At 39.3% G+C, this 24,823-nt stretch overlaps 1 protein-coding gene across 14 annotated transcripts in view; it reads right to left on the bottom strand.

Moving 5' to 3' along the window:
• The window catches only part of PIWIL2 (piwi like RNA-mediated gene silencing 2), a 73,132-nt gene extending 48,550 nt beyond the window's left edge, over positions 1–24,582 (bottom strand). For 5 of the 14 annotated variants that reach the window (XR_014060533.1, XR_014060556.1, XM_081513868.1 and 2 more), the window contains exons 1-10: positions 24,423–24,582; positions 22,157–22,355; positions 20,610–20,697; positions 20,326–20,464; positions 19,621–19,824; positions 18,909–19,019; positions 16,565–16,682; positions 15,986–16,110; positions 15,054–15,134; positions 14,665–14,778 (exon numbers count right to left, since the gene is read on the bottom strand). Coding sequence is in view for 10 of the 14 variants with exons in the window: in XM_081513868.1 (XP_081369994.1) it covers positions 14,665–14,778; positions 15,054–15,134; positions 15,986–16,110; positions 16,565–16,682; positions 18,909–19,019; positions 19,621–19,824; positions 20,326–20,464; positions 20,610–20,697; positions 22,157–22,348 (1,172 nt within the window). In the remaining 4 variants the exon portion in view is untranslated. The remainder of the gene's footprint in view (positions 1–14,664; positions 14,779–15,053; positions 15,135–15,985; positions 16,111–16,564; positions 16,683–18,908; positions 19,020–19,620; positions 19,825–20,325; positions 20,465–20,609; positions 20,698–22,156; positions 22,356–24,422) is intronic. The other 9 variants (XR_014060553.1, XM_081513887.1, XM_081513921.1 and 6 more) reach the window with 4 other exon arrangements.
• Positions 24,583–24,823: the final 241 nt, after the last annotated feature.

The following is a 24,823-nucleotide window of genomic DNA, read 5'->3' as shown; positions in this document are numbered from 1 at the left end:
TGTTTGTTTTTGAAAAGATAAACAAAATCAACAAACTCCTAGCCAGGCTCACCAAGAAGACAGGACCCAAATAAACACAATACAAAATGAAGAATGAGAAGTAACAACCAACACCACATACATACGCAAAATCATAAGAGAATATTATTAACAGTTATATGCCAACAAATGGGACCACCCATAAGAAATGGACAAGTTTCTTGTTAAAATGGCCATACTACTCAAAGCAAACTACAGATTTATGTAATTCCTATCAAAATACTCATAACATTTTTCACAGAAATAGAATAAATAGTCCTAAACCTTTTATGAAACCATAAAAGACCCCGAATCACCCAAGCAATCTTGAGAAAAAAAGATTAAGATGGGGTATCATCCTCCCATACTTGAGACTAAACACAAATCTATAGTAGTCAAAACAGTGTGATAATGGCACAAAAAAAGACTGTAGATCAATAAACATAAAAATAAACCTATGCAGCTAGAGTCAATTAATCTATAACAAAGAAAGCAAGAATATACAATGGATAAAAGACAGTCTCTTCAACAATGATGTTGGGGAAAGCTGAACAGTTACACAGAAAACAATGAAATTAGAACATATATACACACTATATACAAAAAATAAACTCAAAATGGTTTACAGATCTAAATGTTAGACATGACACCATAAAACGCCTAGAAGAGAACACAGGTGAAACTTTCTTTGACATAAATTGTAGCAGTATTTTCTTAGATCACTCTCCCAAGGCAAAAATAAATAAATAAAAGCAAAAAAAAAAAACAAACAGGACCTAATCAAACTTAAAAGCTTTTGCACAGCAAAGGAAACCATCAACAATGCAGACAGATAACCTACAGAATGGGAAAAAATATATTCAAACAGTGCTACTGACAAGAGATTAATTTTTAAAATACACAAACAGCTCACAGAATTCAATATGAAAAAAATAAACAACCCATTCAAAAAATGGGCAGAAGGTCTAAACAGACATTTCCTCAAAGAAGACATACAGATGCTCAACAGACACACAAAAAGATGCTCAAAATCGCTAATTATTAGAGAAATGCAAATCAGAACTACAATAAGGTATCACCTTAATCCAGTCAGAATGGCCAGCATCAAAAAGTCTACAAATGTGAAGAAAAAGACACCCTCCTCTACACTGCTAATGGGAATGTAAACTGGTTCTCCACCATGCAGAACAGTATGGAGGCTCCTTAAAATACTAAAAACAGAGCTACCATATGATCTAGCAATTCCACTCCTGGGTATATATCCAGAAAAAACCAAACACTGTAATTCAAAAAGATACATGTACCCCACTGTTCATAGCAGCACTATTGACAACAGTCAGGACTTGGAATCAACCCAAATTCTCATCAACGGATGATTAGTTTAAGAAGATGCAGTGTATATATACACAATGAAAAAATATTCAGCCATTAATAAATAACGAAATATTGACATTTGCAGCAACATGGATGTACCTACAGAACATAATACTTACTGAAGTAAATCAGACAGAGAAAGACAAATATTATATAATATCAATTATATGTGGAATCTAAAAAAATATACAAAGGAATCCATATACAAAACAGAAACAGACTCACAGACATAGAAAACAAACTTCCGGTTACCAAAGGGGAGAGAGGGGGAGAGGAACAAATTAGGAGTATGAGGTTAACAGATACAAACAACTATACAGATAATAGGTAAGCATCAAGGATTTACGGTATAGCATAGGGAATTATATCTAATATCTTATGACAACTTATAATGGGATATATTAATAAAGTGCAAAAAAATAATCACTATGCTATATACCTGAAACTGACACAATACTGTAAATCAACTATACTTCAATTTTAAAAAAAGAAAAGAAAAATATGGATAGAATAATTTCCTAGCCATTTAAAAAATTAAATTCTTTATGAATTTAAAATTATGTAAAAAATTAAACAATACAACTGGGTGAAAAATGCTCTTGGGAATTAAAAATATCTCCACAAACTTTAGAAACAATGGATTGTTCTGTAGTCATGGTAACAAGTAGTAATCTGCAGTGCTTAGTCGCTCAGTCATGTCTGACTCTTTGCAACCCCATGGACTGTAGCCCTCCAGGCTCCACTGTCCATGGGATTCTCCACGCAAGAATACTGGAGTGGGCTGCCATGCCCTCCTCAACAAGTAGTCATAAGAACCAAGTTTGCTGCTGCTGCTGCTAAGTCGCTTCAGTCGTGTCCGACTCTGTGCGACCCCATAGACGGCAGCCTACCAGGCTCCGCCATCCCTGGGATTCTCCAGGCAAGAATACTGGAGTGGGTTGCCATTTCCTTCTCCAGTGCATGAAAGGGAAAAGTGAAAGTGAAGTCGCTCAGTCGTGTCCGACTCTTAGCGACCCCATGGATGGTAGCCTACCAGGCTCCTCCATCCACGGGATTTTCCAGGCAAGAGTACTGGAGTGGGGTGCCATTGCCTTCTCTGAAGAACCAAGTTTAAACCTGCTTAATTATTTATATCAACTCACTTCAGAAAACACACTTTTGCAAGCCAACCCAACCACTGTCACCCCCGTTTCTGGAAATGAGGGAATGACAGTCCAATAAGCATCCCACCAAGTTGGTTCAATCAATCAACAAAACTCTCACCTGAGCAACAGTGCTTTTACAGACAATGTTAACCTACTTGGTCAGTTGCAAGTCTGCAGTCCTCAACTACACGCTTCTCAAATACAGCACTCTATATAAGATCAACAGTCTCTTACTGGTGTAAGCAGTAAATTAGCTTTCTCTAAGAGGTCTCATCATCCTTCGACAATTCTAGAAGTCTCACCAAGATAACTGTGAAAACTCTTCCCAGGTAACATTCCAGGCAGTCTCAAACCAACAGATGCACTCACTGGGCCCCCTATGCTTAACTCCACTCATCCTTCAGGTCTGCTGCCAAAACAGTCAATCCCAAAACCAGCTAAGGTCTGACTAGTTTCATTTAGACTCCAATTGCTTTAATAACACTGGCCTTTCAGTTTACAAATGCATTATCTGGTATATAATTAGACTGAGGTCTTTGTACACAGTCTTTAGGCTTTCTGTTTTGAAGATATACTATTTGAAAATATTTTTGACATTAAGTTGACTACTTTTCATTTGCTTATTTTGCTTTTGCTATCATGTGTCAATATGCATAGTCTTCTTTTATTTGTTTTTGTTTTCACATGGACTTCCTTGTCTCTGCTCAGTGTATGAGGGAGTATTCTATAATGAATGGATAGAGGCATAAGCCAGATAAATCTTGAAACCAAGCCAATCTACACCTGGACATTATGGCTGGAGGCCCACTAGATCAGTGACCAATTTATAAAAAGGCAATTTCTCAAAAGTCATGAAGGCATTCCTTGTCTTGTCAATTTGTAAAAGAAGGTCATTTTGTTTGTTTAGTTCAAATTCCAGGATCAATGATAGCTGGGTCACTGATCTCATGGCCCCTTCCTATCTGTGGTTGGAACCTGAGATACGGTTCACAAACACACATCCTTCAATGACCTTAGCGCTTCTTTTTCTTGTTTGTCATGGGTTTGCTAATGTCAAAGTCTCAATGTCTCCCTGCTTCTGATATAAAAGACACACTACTATCCTAATCTTGCTGTTTCCTTGGTAAACGAGAAAAAAATTTTTGAGTTAAAGTTAAAATGCCCAAAGTGCACATGTGACATTCTCCAGTATAGATCATAAGCCAACTCATAAAACAAACCTCAATAAATATAAAAGGACAGAAATACATAAGTCCTCTAACCACCATAGAATGAAATTAGAAATAAATGACAGAAAGAAATTTGGGAAATACACAAAATGTGGAAATTAAACAACTTACTACCCTAGATAATCAATGGGTCAAATAAGACATTACAAGGGAATCAGAAAATACTTTTGAGTTCAATGAAAATGAAAACATAATCAACCTTATGGGATACAGCTAAAGCAATATTTAGAAGGGAATTTATAGCTATAAATGCCTGTATTAAAAAGAGGAAATATCTCAAATAACTCTTCTACCTTGAGACAATGGAAAAAGAAGAGCAAGTTAAACCTGAAACAAGCAGAAAATTAGATGACAAGGGACAGGGAGCCCATGAATAGCTTCAGGATTGGGGCTGATCCCGAGAAAGTCCAAGGCATATCTAGAGGGTTGGAACTTTCAGCCCCACCTCTCCATTTCTGGGAAGGGGAGAGGGGCTGCAGATTGAACTCAATCACCAAAGATCAATAATCTAATCAATAATGTCTACGTAATGGAACCTCCATAAAAACCTCAGACAGGTTTGGGGGAGGTTCTAGATTGGTAGAGGCTTCCCTGGTGGTTCAGTCGGTAAAGAATCTGCCTGCAATGCACAAGACTGCCTGCAGGAGACCCAGGTTTGATGAACTCATAGACGTGCTGGGAGGGTGGGTGTGCCTGGAGAGTGTGCCCTATTCTCTACTGCCCCAAACTGCTCTTCCATGTGATTATTTCCCAGTTTGCACCGTTTACCAGCAAGTTTTTTTAAAAAAAATTTAGAAATAAAGTAAGCAGAAGGAAGGAAATAATAAATATAAGAGTGAAAAGTAATGAAATAGGGATATCAACAAAACCAAACATTGGTTTAAGAGGTCAACAACATTGACAATCCCTTTAGCTAGACCACCGATGAAAACAAGGAGACCAGACTGCTAAAATCAGGAATAAAACAGGGGACTTCACTATTGGCCTCACAGAAGCAAAAAGGATTATAAGAGAACACTTATTACCAGTATGTCAACAAATTAGATCCCCTTAAATGAAATGAATAAATTCCTAGAAAGCCACAAACTATCCCAAGAATAAAATAAAAATCTGAAGAAACCTCTAACGATACAACGAATTAGTAATTTGAAAACTGAACACAAAGAAAAACTCAAGCCCAGATGGCTTCACTGTTAAAATTTCTATGAAGCATTCAAAGAAAACTGAACACTTCTCCCTTACAACTCTTCAAAAAAAAATAGAACAGGGAGAAAATACTTCCCATTTCTTTCTATAAGGTCAATACAACTCAGATAACAAAACCAGACAAAGGCATCACAAGAAAAGTACAGATCAGTATCTCTTATGAATACAGACACAAAAATTCCTGACAAACTACAAGCAAACCAAATCCAGCAACATAAGAAAAGAATTACACGATGTGTCCAAGTAGATTCCAGCAATGTAAAGTCAATTTAACATTCAAAAATCAATTTAAAAATCAAATTTTTAAAGTGATCATCTCTACAGACACACGAAAAGCAGTCAACAAAATCCAATACCCTTTCATGATGAAAAACATTCATCAAACTAAGAATAAAAGGGAACTTGCTCAACATGACAAAGGGTGTCTTCAAAACCTGTAATTAACACTGTACTTAATGGTAAAAGACTGGATGTTTTCCCCCCTTAAATCAGAACAGGAAAAGATATCCACTCTCACCACTTTTATTCAGCATTGTACCAGAGGTCCTAGCAGGGCAATTTAGCAAGAGAAAAATAAAAGACATCCATATTGGAAAGGAAGAAGTAAAAATATCCCTATTTTCACATTATATGGTCTCTCATATAGAAATTTTTGAGGTATAAATAAAGAAAATTAATAGAATAAATGAGTTCAAAGGGGCTATAGGATATAAGATCAGTATACAAAAATCAACTGGGCCTCTATACACTTACAAAGAACAATCCAAAAATGCAATTTAAAAATTCAATTTATAAAATCATTAAAAAGACTAAAATATCTGTACTTAGGAATAAATGTGAGTTACAATCTGAATAACTGCAAAATCACTCAAAATACTTACACTCAAAATCACTGCAAAATACACTCAAAATCACTGCAGATGGTGATTGCAGCCATGAAATTAAAAGACACTTACTCCTTGGAAGGAAAGTTATGACCAAGCTGGACAGCATGTTAAAAAGCAGAGACATTACTTTGTCAACAAAGGTCCGTCTAGTCAAGGCTATGGTTTTTCCAGTAGTCATGTATGGATGTGAGAGTTGGACTATAAAGAAAGCTGAGCGCTGAAGAATTGATGCTTTTGAAGTGTGGTGTTGGAGAAGACTCTTGAGAGTCCCTTGGAGTGCAAGGAGATCCAACCAGTCCATCCTAAAGGAGATCAGTCCTGGGTGTTCATTGGAAGGACTGATGTTGAAGCTGAAACTCCAATACTTTAGTCACCTGATACAAAGAGCTGACTCATTTGAAAAGATCCTGATGCTGGGAAAGATTGAGGGCAGGAGGAGAAGGGGATGACAGAGGATGAGATGATTGGATGGCATCACCGACTCAATGGACATGGGTTTGGGCAGACTCTGGCAGTTGGTGATGGACAGGGAGGCCTGGCGTGCTGTGGTTCATAGGGTTGCAAAGAGTCGGACACAACTGAGGGACTGAACTGATTACACTCTGAAAACTACAAAACACTGTTAAAAGAAATTAAAGAAGATCTCACTAAGTGGAAAAGCTCTTGTGTTCCTAGATCAGAAGACAATATTGTTCAGATGGCAATACTATTCAAATTAATCTGATTCAACATATCCCTATCAGAACCCCAGTTGATATATTGGTAGAATTTGAGAAGCTGATTCTAAAATTCATATGAAGTGCAGGAGATCCAGAACTATCACAAGAAATCTTAAAAAAGAACAAGGTTAAAAGACTCTTATTTCCCAATTTCAAGACTTAACACAAAGTTACAGTAATAAGACAGTATGGCATTGGATTAAAGACAGTCACAGACTAATGGAACAGAACTGAGAGTCCAGAAATAAATCCATGCGTTGAACTGATTTTAAACAAGGATGCTGAGAACATTCAATGGAGGGAAGATCAGTTTTTTAAATAAATAGTACTGAAATAACTGGATATCCTCATGCAAAAGAATGAAGTTGGACACCCACCCCATACCACACTGAAAATTTTATTCAAAACCTAAATGTACGAGTTAAAACTATAAAACTATTAAAAGAAAACAGAGGGGTAAATCTATATGACCTCAGATTTTTGCAATGGACTTGTAAATGATACAGTGCCACAAGCAGCAAAAAGGAAAAACAGATAAACTGGACTTCATGAAATTGAAAACTTTTGTGCTTCAAATGACATTATGAAGAAAGTAAAGAAAATCTACAAAATAAGCAAAAATGTCCAAATCATGCATCTGATAAGAAACTTGTACCTTGAATATATAAAGAAATCTTGCAACTTAATAATAAAAAGACAAATGATTCCATTTAAAAAGCAGGCAAAGTATCTGAATAGACATTTCTTCAAAGAAGATATACGAATGGCCAATAAGCACAGAAACAGATTTTCTATATCATTAATCATCAGTGAAATGCAAATCAAAACTACACCATTTCCAACCAGTTGGATGACGAGAATCATAAACACAGATAATACATGTTGGTGAGGATATGGACAAATCACAACCCTCACACACTGCTGATGGGAATGTAAAACAGTAGAGTCACTTTTGGAAAATAGTCTAGCATTTCCTCAAATGGTGAAATATAAAGGTAACATATGATTCAGCAGTTCTACTCACAGGTATTTACAGAAAAGAAATGAAAACATAAGTCCACAGGAAACACTTGTGTCTGAATGTTCACAGCAGTGTTATCTGCAATAGTGCTCTAGCGAAACAACTCTAATGTCTGTCTCTAAACGAATGTATAAAACAAAGTAAGATGTATATATATATCCATTCAATGGAATATCACTCAGCCACTGAAAAGGAATGAAGTACCGATACATACCACAACATGGATGAACCTTAAAAACATGCCAAGTCGAAGATTATTACACATATATTACATGACCCTGTTTATATGAAATGTCCAGAATAGGCCAATCTATAGATATACAAAGTATATTAGTAGTTGCCAAGGTCTGGGGGAAGATGAAGGAATTGAGAAGTGATAGCTAAGAGGTACAAGATTTCTTTCTGAGGCCATGAAAATGTTCTACAGTTGATTGTACTAATGGATGTACAACTATGTGACTTATATTAAGCCACAGCTGAAATAGCTAACAAATGTGTGAATCATGTCTTAATAATAAATCTGTTAAAAAGGATCACATGTATTTATTACCTCACAGTTTCCAAGGGTCAGTAATTTGGGTGTGGCTTAGTTGAGTGTCTCTGGTTCGGGGTATTTCACAAGGCTGCAAGCAAGGTGTCAACCAGGGCTACAGACATCTCAAAGCTCAACCAAACAAAGTTCTGATTCTAAGTTCACTTCACTGGGCTGTGCCACAACCTGGCAGCTGGCTTCCCCACGGTGAGTGACCCAAGACAGCAAGAGAGAGTACCCAAGACAGACACCATAGTCTTTTTATATCTCACCTCAGAATTGACATCCATTGACACCAAAAGAAAAGGCAACAAAGGCAAAATTAACAAGTGGGACTCCAACGAACCAAAAAACTTCTGCACAGCAAAGGAATCCATCAACAAAATAAAAAGACAACCATAAGAATGCAAGAAAATATTTGCAGGTCACATACCTGATAAGGGGTTAATATTCAGAATATGTAATAAACTCATACAACTCAACAACAACAAAAAAGAAAACAATCTGATTAAAGAATGGGCAAAGGATTTGAAGAGTTATTTTTCCAAAGAAGGCATACAAATGGTCAACAGGAACATGAAAAGGTGCTCACATCATTACTCATCAAGAAAATGCAAATCAAAACCACAATGACATCACTTCACATCTGTTAGAATAGCTATTATCAAAAATACAAGAAGTAAGTATTGGTGAGGATGTGGTGAAAAGGGAACCCTTATACACTTGAGAGGCGATGTAAATTAGTGTAGCCACTGAAAACCAGTATGGAGGTTCCTCAAAAAACTAAAAATAGAATCACCATACGATTCAGCAATTCCACTTCTGGGTATTTATCTGAAGGAAATAAAAACACCAACTCAAAAAAGATACATGCACTCCCATGTTCGCTGCAGTATTATTTACAAAAGCCAAGACGTGGATGCATCCTAAGTGTCCACGAACAGATGAATGGAAAAACAAACCATATTATTTACACACACACATACACGAACGAACATACAATGCAGTATTATTCAGCTATGAAGAAAAGAAGGAAATCCTGCTATTTGGGACAACATGGATGGACCTCGAGGGTATTACGCTAAGAGAAATAAATCAGACAAAGACAAATATTATATGATTTCATGTATGTATAAAACGGAAGGAAAGGAGGAAGGGAGGAAGGAAGGAACCGAACCTTTAATTCATCCACACAGAGAACAGACTGGTGGTTGCCAGAGGCAGGGGACAGGAAATAGATGAAACGGGTGAAGACAGGCAAAAGGTGCAAATTTCCAGTTATAAAATAAATAAGTCCTAGGAATGTAATACACAACATGGTGACTCTAATTAATAATAATACACTATGTATTTTAAAGCTGCTTTCAAATCTTAAAAGTTTTCACCACAAGAAAAAAATTTGTAACTGTCTGGTAACGGATGCTAACGAGACTCAGTGACTTACTGTGGTGACCACTTCACAATATTTACATGTATCGTTATGCAGTACACTTGAAATTAACACAACATTATATGTCAACTACATCTCAATTTTTTTAAAGTGATATTCTATCTGATCCCTTCTGCCATATTCTCTTTTTTCACTGAAGTACAGTTGATTTACAATGTTGTGTTAGTTTCACATGTACAGCAAAGTGATTCAATTATACATATATATGTACTCTTTTTCAGATTCTTTTCTATTATAAATTATTACAAGATATTGAATATAGTTCCCTGTGATATACAGAAGATCTTTGTTGTTTCTTTTGTAAATAGTATTGTATATATGTTAATTTTAAACTTCTAATTTATCCCTCCCCCCTTTTCCCCTTTGGTTACCATAAGTTTGTTTTCTATGTCTATGAATCTATTTCTGGTTTGTAAGTAAGTTCATTTGTAACTTTTTAATATTTCACATATAAGTCATACCATATATTTGTCTTTCTCTAACTTACTTCATTTAATATGATAATTTCAAGGTCCATCTATGTCACTGCAAGTGGCATTATTTCATTCTTTTTTATGGGTAATACTCCATTGTATACATATATATATATACTGTATCATCTTTATCCATTTATCTGTCAATGGATATCTAAGTTGTCTCCGTGTGTTGTCTGTTGTAAACAGTGCTGCTATGAACACTGGAGTAGATGTGTCGTTTCAAATTAAAGAGTTTTCTCTTGATATATGCCCAGGAATGGAATTGCTGATAGCTCTATTTTTAGTTTTTTAAGGAACCTCCATACTCTCCATTGTGACTATACCAATTTACATTTTCACCAACAGTGTAGAGGAGGGTGCCTTTTGCTCCACACCATTTCCAGCATTTATCATTTGTAGAATTCTTGATGATGATCACTCTGACCAGAGTGAGGTGATATCTCATTGTAGTTCTGACAGCATTTCTCTAATAATTAGTGATTCTGAGCATCTTTTCTTGTATCTGTTGGCCATCTGTATGCCTTCTTTGGAGAAATGTCTATTTAGGTCTTCTGCTCATTTTTTGACTGGGCTGTTTGTTGCCACTTTTCATTCATTAGAAATAAGTCAGGGATTTCCCTGGTGGTCCAGTGGTAGAGAATCCACTTTTCAATGCAGGGAACACAGGCTCAATCCCTGTTCAGGGAACTAAGATCCCACATGTCAAGAAGCAACTAAGTCTGCAGGCCACAAGAAAAGAAGCCTGCACACTGCAACAAGTAGCCCCTGCACTGCAACCAGAGACACTCCTGCACATCACAACTAGAGAAAGCCCATGCACTGCAATGAAGAGCTCACACACCACAACCAAGATCCAGCATAGCAAAAAAAAAAAGTCAATAAATGCAGCCCACACTCGAGGTGAGGGCTAAGCAGTGGAAATATTGGGATACCACATCTAGACACGTTACAGGTATTCCTTGGAGACACTGTGATTGAGTTCAGTATGGCTACAATAAAGCAAGTCACACAAAACTTTTGTCTTCCTAGTGCACATAAGGTCTCCCTGGTGGCTCAGATGGTAAAGAAGCCACCTGCAATGTGGGAAACCTGGGTTCGATCCATGGGTTGGGAAGATTCCCTGGAGGAGGAAATGGCAACCCATTCCAGTATTCTTGCCTGGAGAATCCCCACGGACAGAGGAGCCTGGAGGCTACAGTCCATGGGGTTGCAAAGAGTTGGACACGATTGAGCGACTAAGCAGAGCACAGGACAATGCATATAAAGGGCTTCCCAGGTGGCTCTGTGGTAAAGAACCTGCCTGCCAATGCAGGAGATGCAGGCTCAATCCCTGGTAGGGAAGGTTCCCTGGAGAAGGGAATGGCAACCCATTCCAGTATTCTTGCCTGGGAAATCCCATGGACAGAGAAGCCTGGCAGGCTCCAGTTCATGTGGTAGCAGCGAGTTTGACATGACTGAGTGAGCACTGCACAGTGCATAATAAAGTTGAGTTTATACTATAGTGTAGTCCATTAAATATGCAGCAGCATTATGTCTAAAAATGTGACACATCTTAATTTAAAAAGACTTTATTGCTCAAAAATGCTAACCATCATCTGAGTCTTCAGCAAGTTGTAATCTTTCTATAATAGTAACACCAAAGATCTTCATAACAAATATAATCATGGTGCCCATAGACTTTTTTTATGCAGGATTGCCACAAAACTTTCATTTTGTAGAACGCTATAATGCATTGCACAATAAAATGGGGTATACCTCCACAGTGAAACTGCTGAAAACTAAAGACCAAAAAAAAAAGTAATACCTTATATGCAGAGCACATCATGAGAAACACTGGGCTGGAGGAAGCACAAGCTGGAATCAAGATTTCGGGGAGAAATATCAATAACCTCAGATATGCAGATGACATCACCCTTATGGCAGAAAGTGAAGAACTAAAGAGCCTCTTGATGAAAGTGAAAGAGGAGAGTGAAAAAGCTGGCTTAAAACTCAACATTCAGAAAACTAAGGTCATGGCATCTGGTCCCATCACTTCATGGCAAATAGATGGAGAAACAGTGGAAACAGTGGCTGACTTTATTTTTGGGGGCTCCAAAATCACTGCAGATGGTGACTGCAGCCATGAAATTAAAAGACGCTTACTCCTTGGAAGGAAAGTTATGACCAAGCTGGACAGCATATTAAAAAGCAGAGACATTACTTTGCCAACAAAGGTCCATTTAGTCAAGGCTATGGTTTTTCCAGTAGTCATGTATGGATGTCAGAGTCGGACTATAAAGAAAGCTGAGCACAGAAGATTTGATGCTTTTGAAGTGTGGTGTTGGAGAAGACTCTTGAGAGTCCCTTGGACTGCAAGGAGATCCAACCAGTCCATCCTAAAGGAAATCAGTCCTGAATATTCATTAGAAGGACTGATGCTGAAGCTGAAACTCCAATACTTTGGCCACTTGATGTGAAGAGCTGATTCATTTGAAAAGACCCTGATGCTGGGAAAGATTGACGGCAGGAGGAGAAGGGGACGATAGAGGATGAGATGGTTGGATGGCATCACCGACTCAATGGACATGGGTTTGGGTAAACTCCGGGAGTTGGTGATGGACAGGGAGGCCTGGCGTGCTGAGGTTCATTGGGTTGCAGAGTTGGACATGACTGAGCAATTGAACAAAACTGAAAAAAAGTAACGCTGATAGTTGATTCATCAATAGAAATACTTAAAATACAAAATGTTTTTCAGTATATTGTGTAACAGTACCAAAACAATTGTGATAATCCTAACATCATACCAAGATAAGTTCCAGAAGGCTTAAAACATTGGAAATAAAAATAAAACAAGTAGTAGACCTGGGTTCCATCCCTGGGTCAGGAAGATCCCCTGGAGAAGGGAATGGCAATCCACTCCAGTATTCTTGCCTGGAGAATTCCATGGACAGAAGAGCCTGGTGGGCTACAGTCCATGGGGTTACAAAGAGTCGGACACGACTTAGCAACTAACACTTTGACTTTTTCAGACCTTTCTAAGCAGAGAAACAAAGACAGAAACCATAAAGAAAAAGAGTGAATTCAAAGACATCTATTTCTATTTAACAAACATTCTTGAACACTTACTACAGGCTAGGAATAAACTTGGTCTGGGTGTACCATGTGAGAAAAAGAAACATGGTCCCCACCATGAAGAACAGAGTCTAGAAGAGACAGAATAAACCATTACAAATTCATTCAAAAAAATCCAAGTCATCCTCTCTCTTGCTCTCACAGCCCACAGCCCACTGGGAAATGGATTCGGCACTACTTTCAGATCCTATCCAGAGGCCACCACTTCTCACCACCATCGCTGCCACCCGCACTTCGCCACTGATCATTATAAGAGCTTCCTGGCCAGTTCCCTCACTTTGACCCCATCCCACCAAGCCTATTCACCAAGCAGGAACGAGAGGGATCCTTTCACAACTCGAGTCACACCGTGCCCCTCCTGGCTATAAGCCCTATGTTTCACCCACAGTAAAAGTGAAAATCTTCACAACAGACTTAGCAAGCTCTACATCCTCAGTCCCTCCATCTACTCCATCTTCCCACTGCTCTCACCTCACTTGCTCTGTTCTAGCCAACATGGCTTCTCTGTTGCTTCTCGAAGAGCCAGGCATACTTCTAACTTAGGTCTGTACCTCAGTTGTCCCTCTAACAAGAACGCTCTTAGCCTGTATCTTTACCTGGTTAACTCCCTCACCTGTTCCAAGTGTTGGTTCAATTGAGCTTGACATGCCACTTAAATGACAGCTCTCCATCCCAATGCACCTCATCCCACAGACTCCTGATCTCTCCTACCCTGTGTTCTACCTTTTTTTTTCTTCCACAGCTTGTATCATTTCTAGTACACTACACAATTTACTTATCATGTTTATTATTTACTATTTAGCTCATGTGACTACAATGCAAACTCCATAAGGAAAGGGATCTCTGTTCTGTTAACTGCAAAGTCCCAAAACTCTGGCACAAACTGGAGCTCTATAAATCCATGTTAATGGAATGAATGAATTTATCCAATAAGCAAAAGATTCATGAGCCTGATAAGCCTAGCAGTTATACACAGCTGGTGAGAAATTAAGTTTTCTAGAGGCTAATCAATCAATGTGTATTTAAATATATTATAGTAAATAGTTCAAGCCTAAAGTGTTTGGCCTTTCCATTAAGTAATTCCACTTCTACATACCCAAATTAAAAAAAAATTATAGATGCACACAGATTTATGTATAAGGTAGGATTTCATGTAGCCATTATAAATTGTACATATCTGTATTTACTACAGTAAATATTTACTACAGTAATACTTGTGAACAAAAACTCAGGGTGTGGTATATTACACCAAGTCTTCTCAACCAGAGACGTAGATACATTCCTCCTCAGTCTAAGCACAGCAGGTCTCTATTCAGATGTCTATCTTGGTAGGACTCACAGAAAGAGCACATCGATTCAGTATCTTTAATCTGTTCTACAATTTAAAACCCAAAAAGAACAATGGGCTAAATGTGTATTTATTAGCAGCTACTACCGAACTTCTCAGAAAATCGTTAACTTGTTAAAGGCAGATTCCCCCCTATCCATCCACTTACATGATGTCCAGCACAGAATCATTCCGAATGACCTTATGGGAGACATCGGCTAGCAGGAAAAGACCTCCGTCTGTCCTCCGGATGCTAGCTGCATAGCCCGGCCAGATCTGCAATCTGAAGACACAGATGGCCTTTACCCTGGGATGCTAAAGAACCACAGATCCTTCGATGCCCCCATTTGAGGCAATACTTTGGACAGATACTGCCCCTCTCCAATAACAATGAGAAAGCAGTAGGAAACAAATGAAGTCAGCATCACTATGAACTTAATAAAATACTTAACTAACTCACAAATTGTACCTGCTATCATAAAAAACTAATACAGTGACTGCAATGAAAATTTTCTTTGTAGAACATTCAAAACTGAGGAAGAAGAAACCACCACCAACCTGTGTTGCTGCAATACCATAGCACTTGTAGGGTCATAGAAGTTTCTTCCCACAAGTTTCATATCTAAAAGTTTCATTACCCTGAAACAAAGAGCAAAGAATGAGTTTTCTAGTAGAAGATTTAAAAATAAATAAGTTCAAGTGCTCTTAGCTACATTTTCCTTTGGAAGCCTAATGGGGCAGAAAGGCTGATGCTCTTTACACAATATAGCTTTTATGTACAGAACACTCTCACCAAGAGGAAAATAAAAATCATTGAAGCATTTATCTCGCTGTATATGCAAATGATTGCAGCTCTTTTCCTCCTAACTAGGTAGCCAAAAATCAAGTTGACTTCCCAAGCTCAATTTACATTACTTTACCCTATTAACTAAAAATAGCACAAGAGAGTCCATTTCTAAATTTGTGAATATCACTCTGGCACAGGAAGCTATGTTTGTTCCTAGCAGTTCAGCTTACTAAGTAGCAATCAGGTTTTGTGTTTTATAAAAGAAGTGGTTTGGGAATAACAGTTTCATGAAAAGTTTTCAGAAGAGTAAAAATAAAAAATTATGAGCTGTCTATATCCAAAACTTCAAAGAACTGAGAGAAATTCTAGCAAAAATTATTACACACTACCTCTTCATGTAGACCCATCATGATGTTTAATGTAACATCATTAAATATACACCATCAACATTTGCTTTTAAAGTTCCTGAATGAATCAAAGGAACCCATTCCCCTCTAGCCAACCACCTCAGACCTACTTTCATATACCCAAATCTGTCCAGTCACCCAAGATAAGTTAGCCTTTAAGGTCATGCATTTATTTATTAAATGTTTCCAAACTCATATCTATATACACACTGTAGTTTTAATACCATCCAAGGCTCCTGAAGAGCTCTGTTACAAAGACTGAGGTTAAAGAAAATAAGACTTCAGCCATTTCTCACCGACGGAATACAACATTGTAGAAGGGAATGCACAAGTCAGAACAGGGCTCCAGGATCTTTGTCAACTGAATCTTAATGGTGATCTCAGCACTGTCAGTTTTTCTTTGACTCTTTAACTCAAGAACCTAACAAATAAACATATGTATGTAAAAAGAAATGACATTACCAAGCCCTAATCTAATCCAATTTGTGTTCTAGAACACCAACATATCTTAATCACGTTTTATTCTTTTCTATTACTTTGCTGTCCACACTAGACAAATCACAGCAGGACAAGCAGGATTTACAAGAGGATTTGGTAAGAGACACCCAATGAAGAACTAGCAATAGAGCCTCGTGATTTTGAAATACAACAGTATTCTTTGTCACTGAGGTCAAAGGCTTCCAACCACTCCTCTTAAAGAAAGAAGGAACTAGAAAGAACTCATATATAAAAAGTTTCTCAGTTTGCAATTTCTTGGTTGTAGAGAAGTCAGCTCTCCCTCTCACAATAGGAAAGTACAACTCAAATGTTCAGGGACACTATGATTTCCCACCACTCTGGCTTCGTCCCTAAGTGCATTTCCCATTTGGTCTCACTTGCTGAAGCTTAACAGGTAGATAGAGAATGGATCCATCAAAAGCAGTGACATTTCCGGTGACAGCTTGATGGTCCTTCAACATGCCAAACCTCATGCTTTTGCACTCCACGTTGGGGCTAGAAAATAATAAAGAGGATTTTACTTCAGTTTGACTTTACAGCAGGGCAGTAGGTTTGTTAGAGAAGCAGTCACTTGTGACTACTGCTCCATCTAGTGGTCATACTAAACAATTCAAATACATCTATCTGATTAAAAAAGAACTCTGACCCAAGGCTCACAGAAAATAAAAACAATCCTCACTCAAACATAACTGCCTTAGCATGTCAGGGTACATTCTTCGAGAGTTTAGACCACAGGACCAAACAACTTCTACAGAAAGGTTTTACAGGCCATATGGTCTCTGCTGTAACTACTCAACTCTGCTAACATAGCTCAAAAGCCTTATGCTGCTGCTGCTGCTAAGTCGCTTCAGTCGTGTCTGACTCTGTGCGACCCCATAGACAGCAGCCCACCAGGCTCCCCCGTCCCTGGGATTCTCCAGGCAAGAACACTGGAGTGGGTTGCCATTTCCTTCTCCGATGCACAAAAGTGAAAAGTGAAAGTGAAGTCGCTCAGTCGTGTCCGACTCTTCCGACTGCAGCCCATCAGGCTCCTCCGTCCATGGGATTTTCCAGGCAAGAGTACTGGAGTGGGGTGCCATTGCCTCCTCCACAAAAGCCTTATAGACCATAGGTAAACCAATGAGCAAGGCTATGTTCTAGCAACACTTTGTTATAAAAACAGGCAGTGGGTCAGATTTGCCTGGCAGGCCTGCCATAGTCTGCTAATTCCTGATCCAACACCTGTAGAAATACACACTTTTTAAAAAATATATTTTAAAAAAACAGTATTTTAGTCTAACCATTTTTCACACAACAATTTCAACTTTTTATCAATTCATTGGCACAAATCTTACAGTTTTGAAAAATTCCAATAGCTACTTTGTACAATGATTTTCCCATTAGATTACAGTAATGGACAACCTTATCCTACAACTTCAAAGTTTAAACAAATCCAAGGCTAAAAAGGGTCAAGTGTGTTCAAGTATGTGAAGAAAGATAAAAACTACAAAAAGTTCAGGTGGCAATCCAGTACAGTCATCGCCAAAACTAAGCACTCACATACTAACATCACATTTCAAAACGCTTCTTCAAAAAAATTCATATATTAATATACACAAGGTGCTATGCCCCAGACAACTTTTGAGTTAGTCTTTTTAGAGCCCTATCATGTCAAGGAATCCACAGGATGACCATCACTGTAGTGCATCCTCTCAGTATTCTCTCAAGGGCCTGGCATCCTCATCACATTGTAGCTTCAAAGGTCCACAACTACAATCTCAAAATGTATACAATCCATGTTATCTCCACAGCCTGGTCAATGCAGAGATCCATGAGGAGTCACACACTAGTTCTGTTTCAGGAACAGCTGACAGTCCACTTTCCTCTCATTAACACCCATCTTTGTTCCTTACATTCCACAACAGGCCCATTCTCACTACCTTCTCCTCCTGTGAGTTCAATTCCACCCAGTTTCTTGGTACCTTCTCTTGTCATACATGCTCAGCTCTGGTTTCTTACCTCACAGAAACATTTAAAGCAATCCATGTACCCTCTCTAATTAGCATTTCATTTCTCAATCATCTTACAAACGTTTAAAATAAGTGGCTAATTCACTGGCTATTTCTCATGGCCCATGCTCCCCTTTGTTCTTTTAATCTATTTTTTTTCCTCTATAACACTAAAGAAAAGGAATACAAATACAAGGTAAGTTAAAAGGTTATGAAGGGGTCTATGCAAGTAAAGGGGCTTCCCAGGTAGTGCCTCTGGTAAAGAATGTGCCTACCAATGCAGGAGACCTCAGAGACAGAGGTTCGATCCTTGGATTGGGAAGATCCCCTGGAGGAGAGCATGGCAACCACACCAGCATTCTTGCCTGGGAAATCCCATGGACAAAGAAGCCTGGTGGGCTACAGTCCATAGGGTCGCAAAGAGTCCAATATGATTGAGTACCATGCAAGTAAAAGGCCCTGAACTAAGTTTCATTAACTTCAAAGAAAATCCACTTCTAACCTCATGCATAAAATTTCACCTATTAAGTTAAAATCTGGATTGGTAATATAGCTAAACAGACACACAGAAAAGTTACTTTCAAACTTATTGCAAGGATTTGAGTATCTGAAGTTCTGTAGGGGGGTAAATGCATCAGGAATTATACAGAGAAACAATTCAGTTATTCTTATAGAACTATTTCTTTACTGCTCTCTATGAAGTAAACAATGGGGGGGAGGTAGCTGTAAATACCTGAAAGTCACATGATATTGATAAACTGCTTCATTAAGACACTGTATTTTGATAAGGTTCAATCCCAAAGATTGAGGTGTTCCTTTTGATCCTTGCTTCACAAAAAGCTCTCTAGAAAATAAAAATAAAAAAATAAAAGCACCCACAGATACCAAAAACAAATAGCCCATGCCACAAAAATACAAAGAAAGCAAAGCAAGAAGGAAAGATAGATTGGGGGAAGTAGTATTTTATAGGTACACAGGCCCTCAAGACATACAAAAGAAGCTTCGAAAGAAAGAAAGTAAATTCCTGCAATTTCTAATTAGAGCAGCAAGGTTACCCTGTTCGCCCTAGTAATATCACTGGAATAACTAGGCCAGCTAGCTAAGAACATATGAATTAGTTCTGTAGAGAAAAATGAACAGCTGCAATGTATTTCCCAGATAATTTCCTTATCTATAACATGACAAGGAATTATCTATGTCTGAATTGGGAAGGAAATGAAAAGCCACGAGTTGATTGATATATATTATCAGCACTAACGCCATTTCATCTCATCAGGAATTGCCCCCTCTTCTGTCATTCTCGCCATTGGCAAAAAACAAAACAAACAACCCTACAGTGCCTACCACCAGGGAGGACTTTAGACACAACAGAACAGGGTGTGCAATCCTATGAGAAGGCCTCTGCTACATCATCCCCAAGCAGGAAGGCAGCACTCCCAACTTACTTCTTGCTCTCTGCAGTCCCAAGTGGAGGGCTATCCAGAGAGTGTAGTGGGGCCTGGCACAGAGGGGGCAGAGGTGAGAGCTGGGCAGGATCCTGAGAAGCCAGGCTGAGAGCACCGGGAGCCTTGTATATTCCTCTGCCTAAACCACCAGCTGCTCTTCCCACTGGTAACAAAGATGCGTCCAAATTCCCTCTTCTGAGCATCCTGAATCATTGAAGAGAGACAAATCAGGACTTTCTCAATCATACTTCTATCTATGTTCTCAACTAAATGAGTCCTCAAATCTCATTCTTTCCCTGGAGGAGTCAGCAAGAGGGACCCAAGCATTAGGATTCTCTCTGAATCCAATATGCCAACAAGACTCACTCATCAATTACTATTAATATGGACTCTGAGGACCAACTTCCATAGCAGAAATTGAGGTGGAAGTCTGACCCACCTGGGATAAAGAATCAGCACCAACAGTCTGACTTCTTAAGAGGGCAAATGGGGTGGTGAACTGTGCTGTGGAAAACTGCTTTTACCTTGCCCAAAGACTGATTGGGTCAGTAGTTACTGACTACTTTTGGAAAATGCCCATTCTTACCATGACACCATGCACTGTTCCTTTGTGAGACGATATATAACCCACTTTAGAATTTCTCTTTGGACTTGGAGATATTTCATCTAAATTTGATAGCTACCCAAGGAGGCAACTTTACCCACCTATTCCAACCAACGGAGGCCTCTGCCATCTTGCTATCCCCAGCTGCCAACAATGAAGGATCCAGAAAAGTGGGATGGGGTTCTTCTTTGTCCTTGCATGCCATATTGGTAGGTAAGCCTAGACCTAAAATGCCTCTACCTAAAGGAAAGGTCAGAGCCCAGCTGTAACTGTGAGCTGAACATTTTGTAAAATACAGTAATTTTTTTGAAGATAAACTGTGTTAATTTAAGAAGAAAGCAATGATACACAACATCACATTTTCTCAAGTTAGTTTTCCACATACCTAAAGGAGGCATCTCCCGTTTCAGAGGGGTCCGGAATGCTGTTTCAAGGCCCAGTCCTCGGAACATTGAGACTAAACCCACAGACTCCTCGAGAAAGTCAAAGAATAATGTTATTCTAAGATACAGTTTAAAAGGCCAGAAATATTGTTGATTTTCTTCAAACCTTGGTAAATAATAAAAATCATCCACTTCAAATTCTATAAACATCAAGAATAAAGGATAAAAATACCTCATAAAAATTGTTTAAATCCTTATGGTTTTCTTTAAAAACACTTATAACTATGTCATACTAGGTTTTTAAACATAAATATAGTTCATGATTCTATAAATATAGTTCATATTAGGTTTTTAAGCATAAATATAGTTCATACTTTGGCTACCCGATGTGAAGAACTGACTCATTAGAAAAGACTCTGACATAGGGAAAGACTGAAGCCAGGAGGAGAAGGGGATGACAGAGGATAAGATGGTTGGATGGCATCACCGACTCGATGGACAGAGTTTGAGCAAGCTCCGGCAGTTGGTGACGGACAGGGAAGCCTGGCGTGCTACAGTCTGTTGGGTCGCAAAGAATTAGACAGGACTGAGCAACTGAACCGAACTGATAGTTCATGATTTAATATAAGTATTCCAAATGCAACAGAACTACTTTTCTAGTACATTTCCTGTACACCTAAGGTAAGAGGGCACAAGCACACCAGCTAATAAATTTTCCCCAAAAACATGTCATTTAAGGGTATCAGAAGTCTTGGGGTTTTTTGTTTTTTTTTTAAACAATCCTCAACAAAACGTGTTACTGTTTTCCTATGGCAGTCTTGGAAGTTTACTACTGTTATACCAATCAGAGCAGCCACATATACACTCAAGCAATCCATCTGAGTGAAAACACAGGATTACTGTCATCAGTGTTTCTTTTTATAGAACAATGTTACATCTAACATGGTCAACACTATTTAACATGGTCACAACTGCATTATTAGGTTGTTCCTATATGTGTTAACTCTCTATTCTTTGAAATTTGTTAATTACAGACAAAAAACATTTTTAAAATTACTATATAATCAGGAGATTAAGAATGCACATCCATGTAAGTATATACACAGCAGTAACAATAGCCGAAGATCCTTTTTTTCTTTAAGATTTGGGCAAAGAGCCTTCTGGAAGGAACTATTCTTAACAATTATGACCTTAGAGGCAACCGTGGCTGCTAATACCATAGAGTCCAACCCAGAGTGAAAATCTAAACACTAAAGGCTGAATCTCTAAACCTGTCATATATGTATGAACATATTTATACTTTTAGAAGCCAGGGAACTAAGCCATTTACCCAAGTCCATCTAACATTCATTATGAGACACTTTTTCTAGACCTGCAATTCAAGAACTTGAAATATATTCCTAGAAGATGAAACTACTTGTTAAAGGGGGAAATAAAAACAACGCTTGCTTTCATATAGGGCTTCCCAGTTTCCTAAGTACCCTGAAATCCATTATTTGCTCTAATGATCAGCTGCATGCTGCTACTATGTATACAGACATAGTCTTACCTTTTGCACTGGCCCACTCTGTGGACTCAGCTCCTTTTGATTTCCAAACACATGGCCCCTGCCTGCAGGTCCTGCTCTGTTCAGAGCTGGGTCCAAAGGTTTTGGAGCTTGTGGCCAAGAGCCTGGCATCCGCACAGACTGAGATGGGTGCACAGGTGACAGGCCCCTGAAGCGTGGTCGGACAGGATCCATTGCAAGGCTGCAGAGGACATGGGTGTCAATCTGTCCTTGTTAATCACCTGCCATCATTTTATAGTTTAAATGATTCCCAAAGGGTTTCCTTTTCCTTCACAATAGACTCACAAACCATTAAAAGAAAAAAAAGCTACTTGGGATCAGACCAATGATACTCCTATATTATATTCACAACATATTATATTCAAAAGTTTCTATTGGGCCCAGAATGTTCTAAATACTTTCAATCAGCAGTCTCTTAAAGGCCAAACCCTCCTTAATTTTACTCATATTTTCTACCTAAAAAGCTTCTTGGAGAACTCAGTCCTACAAGTTAACTAGCAGTTGTAGAAGGAAGTATTTTTTTATGTATGGGCATGATTTTGCTTTACAAGTAAGTATATAGTTAACATATCACAAAAATTTTCTGTCAATAAATATTTATCAGTTTTGCTTTATTTTGGGCCTCTCTACCAGGGTCCTAATCTTTTTTCCAGTCTATTTTCATAGTAAACTATTCCATCTCCTCCTTGATTCCTTAGTGTGCTTCTCTGAATGTTTATCCAGTTCCTTTTGACAGAGCTCTTTTCTCAAACTCTATCAGAACTAAGGTCTCCAGCATATAGACCCTTCCTGATTTGAGCCTATGATTCCTGCTTAGTCTCACAGGTGACATTTAACACTTGGCCCTGCCCTCAAAGTAACCAGGGATGATGCTCTTCTCGGCCCTCAAGTCTCAGACTCACTAAGCCTCTTCAAAATCACTTTATATAATCTACAGACTTCAAGACTCCTCTTTTTTTTAAAAGGCCATGCCTGGCTTCCCTGGTAGCTCAGCTGGTAAAGAATCCGCCTGCAATGTGGGAGACCTGGGTTCAATCCCTGGGTTGGAAAGATCCCCTGGAGAAGGGAACTGCTACTCACTCCAATATTCTAGCCTGGAGAATTCCGTGGACTGTACAGCACATGGAAAAGAGTCGCAGAGTCCAACATGACTGAGCAACTTTCACTTTCAGGGGCATATAGCATCTTAGTTCCCCAACTAGGAATCGAACCTATGCCCCCTGAAGTGGAAGCATAGAGTCTTAACCACTGGACCCCTAGCAAGGCCCAGGACTCCTTCTTTCAGGGGCTCCTTTTCACTGTCCTGACTCACCTCAATCCCGAAAGAATCTTCTGTAATTAACAAGTAAGCCTCTTCTTAATTTTTACAAACCTGTCTTAACTATAAATTACTGAGAAATCAGGTCATGCACATAAAGAAAAGGCTGACACACAATTTCTAAGTCAATTCTACAGATGAAGGTGGTTCAGGATCTGGCAAAACTTTTTTATAAAAACTATCATTTTTTACACTAAAACGGAAAGGCATGCCTCCTCCTCAAAGGCTACTAGAGTTCTCCCCTGTAATTGTTCAAACTCCTTTTCAGTTAGCCTGACCTCTTGGCTCACACCTTCCCACCACCACTGGAAGAAACCACAGCAATTAGTAGTCTAACTGGTACATGCTGAGAGGCACGGTGACACCTACCGATTAAAAGGATTTCTGGTATCTTCTTTCTTCACCCCTCTCTCACCTCCACCATCACTTCTACAGATTCAAGCACCTCCTCCAGAAAGCCCTCCCTTACTGTGGATTTTCTCCTTTGATTAGTTAACAAATAGCTGGCTGACTGTAAGGCCCAACCGGAAGAGTCCCAGGACAGACTATTCCCAGGACAGGTGAGACCTAAGTTCCGCACCCCTCCAGGTGCCAGCTCCAGACTGGGGTCTATGACTGGCATCTAACCAGAAGGGAACGCCCCTTCGTTCCTTCCACCTGGAGAAAGCATCATTCCCCAAACCAAGACGCCACCAGTGGTCTGGCCCACTGTTCCTGCCCAAGGAACACTCAACCCATTCAACCACCTCCCTGCCAAGAGCCTCCTCCTTCCTCCTTTCCACCTTTTCGAGGGCCTGCCTTCCTCCTACAACCCCAACCTCAAATAACGATTTCCCGCCCCCGCCCCAGGCCCAGCCTCCACCCAGGGGGCCACAGATGCCGCGCCTTCCCAAGGAGAGGGGGGAGAGGGCCACAGGGACCCCAGCTTACCACCAAGAACTTGAGTGCGAGCGCACCTGACCTGTAGCAGAGCGACCTCTGCCTCCCTGGCCTTCCACACCTGCGTCCCGTCCTCTCACTGGCGCTGGACCTCACCGAGCAGCTGGGCTGCGCCTCAGGAGAAGCCAGCGATGAACGTTCCCATAAGGCCAAAAGCCCACATGCTCCAGACCCGAGTTCCCGTCCTCTCGCGAGGCCTCAGGGACTGAACCCATTGGCCAAATGACGTGCCATTCACAAGAACCAGCCACCTCATTGGCTCTTCTGCAAAGAGCCCCTCCCTCTCCCATTCCAGCCGTCTCACGCCATCGTGGCGAGGTTCACCCGGAAGGGGTGCTCAAAGTGGGGGGTCCAAAAGTTAGGAGTGAAATTAAGCTTTGAAGTGTGTCACG

The sequence above is a fragment of the Giraffa tippelskirchi genome, chromosome 1 (assembly GCF_054371585.1).
Source record: "Giraffa tippelskirchi isolate mGirTip1 chromosome 1, T2T-mGirTip1v1.2.pri, whole genome shotgun sequence".
NCBI lineage: Eukaryota > Metazoa > Chordata > Mammalia > Artiodactyla > Giraffidae > Giraffa > Giraffa tippelskirchi.
This window is presented reverse-complemented; position numbering and strand designations above follow the sequence as displayed.